This window comes from Carassius auratus, unplaced genomic scaffold (assembly GCF_003368295.1).
Source record: "Carassius auratus strain Wakin unplaced genomic scaffold, ASM336829v1 scaf_tig00216276, whole genome shotgun sequence".
NCBI lineage: Eukaryota > Metazoa > Chordata > Actinopteri > Cypriniformes > Cyprinidae > Carassius > Carassius auratus.
In genome coordinates this window covers 49,784-53,342 of record NW_020528487.1, presented here as the reverse complement: position 1 = coordinate 53,342, position 3,559 = coordinate 49,784, and the positions used below count along the sequence as shown (strand labels likewise).

The following is a 3,559-nucleotide window of genomic DNA, read 5'->3' as shown; positions in this document are numbered from 1 at the left end:
GCTGCTGACAGCATTATTTACCTAAATATAATGATAAAAATAGATTTACAACATAATAGATATTATAAAGCTTCATGTTTTTCCATAAGCTTACTGTCCTGGGCCTGGCATTAGTCCTGTACTGTCATCTTGAATTAACTTAAGAAGAGTATAATTTATTTACAAGAAATATTACTGGGAAAGAAAAAGATAATATGCAAATGTATGCACATCCTTGAGGTAAAAAATACAATCTCACCCCCAAACTGCACAGTTTATTGAGTAATGGTGCATTTTAACTTTACAGTGTAATTTTGTGAATGATAATGAATTATTTGCGCTGAGCTTGAATCTTTTGCAGCAACAGCTCCATATGCAGGTTAAGGTTGGGCTGACCCTTTTTGGTTTTTCTTTTCAGCAACTGATATGTTGCCGTTTTCTTCTCCTTGTATTTCTTCAGAGCCTCTTCTCGCTGAGCTTTGTCTTTCAAGAATTCCTACACAGACACGCATAGTAAAACATCCATTAATCATTTACTAAACAATGTACAGGATGATTCAACTGTATGTTCACATGACAAAATGGGTCCTTAAAGGGTTAGTTCGCCCAAAAATGAAAATTATGTCATTAATAACTCACCCTTATGCTGTTCCAAACATGTAAGGCCTCCTTTTATCTTCGGAACACAGTTTAAGATATTTTAGATTTAGTCCGAGAGCTCTCCATTGAAGCTGTGTGTACGGTATACTGTCCATGGTATACTGTCCATGTCCAGAAAGGTAAGAAAAACATCATCAAAGTAGTCCATGTGACATCAGAGGGTCAGTTAGAATTTTTTGAAGCATCGAAAATACATTTTGATACAAAAATAGCAAAAACGACGACTTTATTCAGCATTGTCTTCTCTTCCATGTCTGTGTGAGAGAGAGTTCAAATCAAAGCAGTCTGGATATCCGGTTCGCGAACGAATCATTCAGTTCACCAAATCGAACTGAATCGTTTTAAACGGTTCGCATCTCTAATACGCATTAATCCACAAATGACTTAAGATGTTAACTTTTTTAATGTGGCTGACACTCCCTCTGAGTTCAAACAAACCAATATCCCGGAGTAATGCATGCACTCAAACAGTACACTGACTGAACTGCTGTGAAGATGAACACCAAGCCGAGCCAGATAACGAACAAAACATTGACTCGTTCACGTGTCAAGAACCGTTTCTGTCAGACGCGTCCGATTCGTGAACCGAGGAGCTGATGATACTGTGCATGTGTGATTCAGCGTGAAGCAGACTGACACACAGAGCGTCTGAACTGAACTGATTCTTTTGGTGATTGATTCTGAACTGATTCTGTGCTAGTGTTATGGGTGTGGGTAAACCGAAGGCTTGAATCAAGGGCAATCATCGGCAATGACGCCATTACGTCGAGCGCAAAAGAACTGGTGAACCGTTTTCTTCAACCGGTTTATTGAATCGAACTGTCCGAAAGAACTACTGGTGATCCGAACACCGATGCAACCGGTTCTTCACTCGTGAACGAGTCAGTCTATTGTTCGTTATCTGGCTCGGCTCGGTGTTCGTCTTCAGTTCTCTCTTCACAGCAGTTCAGTCAGTGTACTGTTTGAGTGCATGCATTACTCCGGGATATTGGTTTGTTTGAACTCCGAGGGAGTGTCAGCCACATTAAAAAAAGTTAACATCTTAAGTCATTTGTAGATTAATGCGTATTAGAGAAGCGAACCGTTTAAAACGATTCAGTTCGATTTGGTGAACTGAATGATTCGTTCGCGAACCAGATATCCAGCTGCTTTGTTTTGGACTCTCTCTCACACAGACACGGAAGAGAAGACAATGCTGAATAAAGTCGTTGTTTTTGCTATTTTTGGACCAAAATGTATTTTCGATGCTTCAAAAAATTCCAACGGACCCTCTGATGTCACATGGACTACTTTGATGATGTTTTTCTTACCTTTCTGGACATGGACAGTATACCGTACACACAGCTTCAATGGAGGGACTGAGAGCTCTCGGACTAAATCTAAAATATCTTAAACTGTGTTCCGAAGATAAAAGGAGGCCTTACATGTTTGGAACAGCATAAGGGTGAGTTATTAATGACATAATTTTCATTTTTGGGCGAACTAACCCTTTAATGACATGAGATTCATTAGGGAATAGAAAACTGTACAACAATTCCATCATAATGATAAATTTGCTAGGTTTGATTTCCTCACCTCTCTTTTTCGTGCACGTTCCTCCTTTATCCTTTCATATTCTTGCTTTGTCTTCTGATACGATGACATTTTCTGCTTCTGCTTTTCTTGTATGAATCTTGTGGGAGTCTTGTGGGAGCTGATGACACAAATCATAAATCAGTAATGTGCCTTTGTATATTTGTGTGTGTGTGTGTATAAAACTGTTACTGTACCTGTCAGACTCTGCTGGTTCATTAGCTGAATCAGAGGCTATTTTGTCAGTTGTTGTGTTTGAGATATGTTTCTCAGTGAAAGGAGAATCCAGCACTGATTTTAGTTCATCGTCTACTTCTGTCTCTTCATCTACTGCTCTCCCTTTACATCTTTTCTTCTTTTTTTCTTGTTCTTCTTCGTCTAGTCGTTCTCGTTCCGCCAGGTATAGATGTCTCAGATGCTCGGGATATTCCTCCTCTAAATGGATTTTTGATGGTTGCATTTTCTTCCTCTCTTTTCGAAGAAGTTTGTTGTATTCATGTTTTATTTTCTCCTTCCTTTTGAAAGCAAACCCCTGACCTGAGAAAGAATGAGAGAGATGAGATTCAAACTGAATTCATTTCAAGTTTAGTCGTTTGTATGCACACTATGAACTATTTAATGTATATACTGGTTCATAGTGTAAATAACAAAAATATATATTAGTATATATACAGTACATGGTATCAAGTTTGAAAAATGTATGTAACGTTAACCAACATGAATACTAATAAAGCATATCTAAGAACTAGGTATATGCGTTTTACCCTAGATTTTGTCCCCTCATTTCAGACGTCTTTTATTTGCCCCTTATGTCAAATTAGTTTATTCAATGTGAATTTTCTACATCGAAAACACATTTACTCACCCTCTTTTAAACCACCATCAAAAACTTTGTTCTCCGGAACCCATTTTCTTTTCTTTTTGGCGTTGTGTGATAAACCGCCATGTGCAAATTTGTTATTAAAGCATTTTCCTCTATTTGGACCTTTACTTTTATCATTTTGTTTTAAAGGTGCCATGTCTCACGTTAACTCAGCATCTGCTCGCACTGGATTGTGGACAAAACCGATGTTTCTCGTGTAAAGACGCACAATTATGACGTGGAAAAGGTCGAAAGTCATTACTTATCAAAAAACGGCATTTTTGTAAGGGCAACATATTCAAATCCCCAATTCAACAAAACGCAGACTGGTACACCCAACATGGCCGAACATTCGGTCGCTCACTGATCCTGATTTGACTACTTATGTCTTAAATACTGAGTCGACAGCTGCTGCTAACGCTTAATATTCGCACTGTTCTGTGTCCGTGAACAATAGATGAGGTTAAGCGCTTTCTCTCCATATCG

At 38.4% G+C, this 3,559-nt stretch overlaps 1 protein-coding gene across 1 annotated transcript; it reads right to left on the bottom strand.

The window, feature by feature from the left end:
* Positions 1–234: 234 nt before the first annotated feature.
* Positions 235–3,285, bottom strand: LOC113097440 (thyroid transcription factor 1-associated protein 26 homolog). The gene is made up of 4 exons (XM_026262680.1): positions 3,077–3,285; positions 2,409–2,748; positions 2,215–2,332; positions 235–475 (listed from the first exon to the last, which is right to left on the bottom strand). Exons 1-4 carry the CDS (start codon positions 3,228–3,230, stop codon positions 311–313), a joined length of 777 nt encoding a protein of 258 aa, XP_026118465.1. The 5' UTR covers positions 3,231–3,285; the 3' UTR covers positions 235–310.
* Positions 3,286–3,559: the final 274 nt, after the last annotated feature.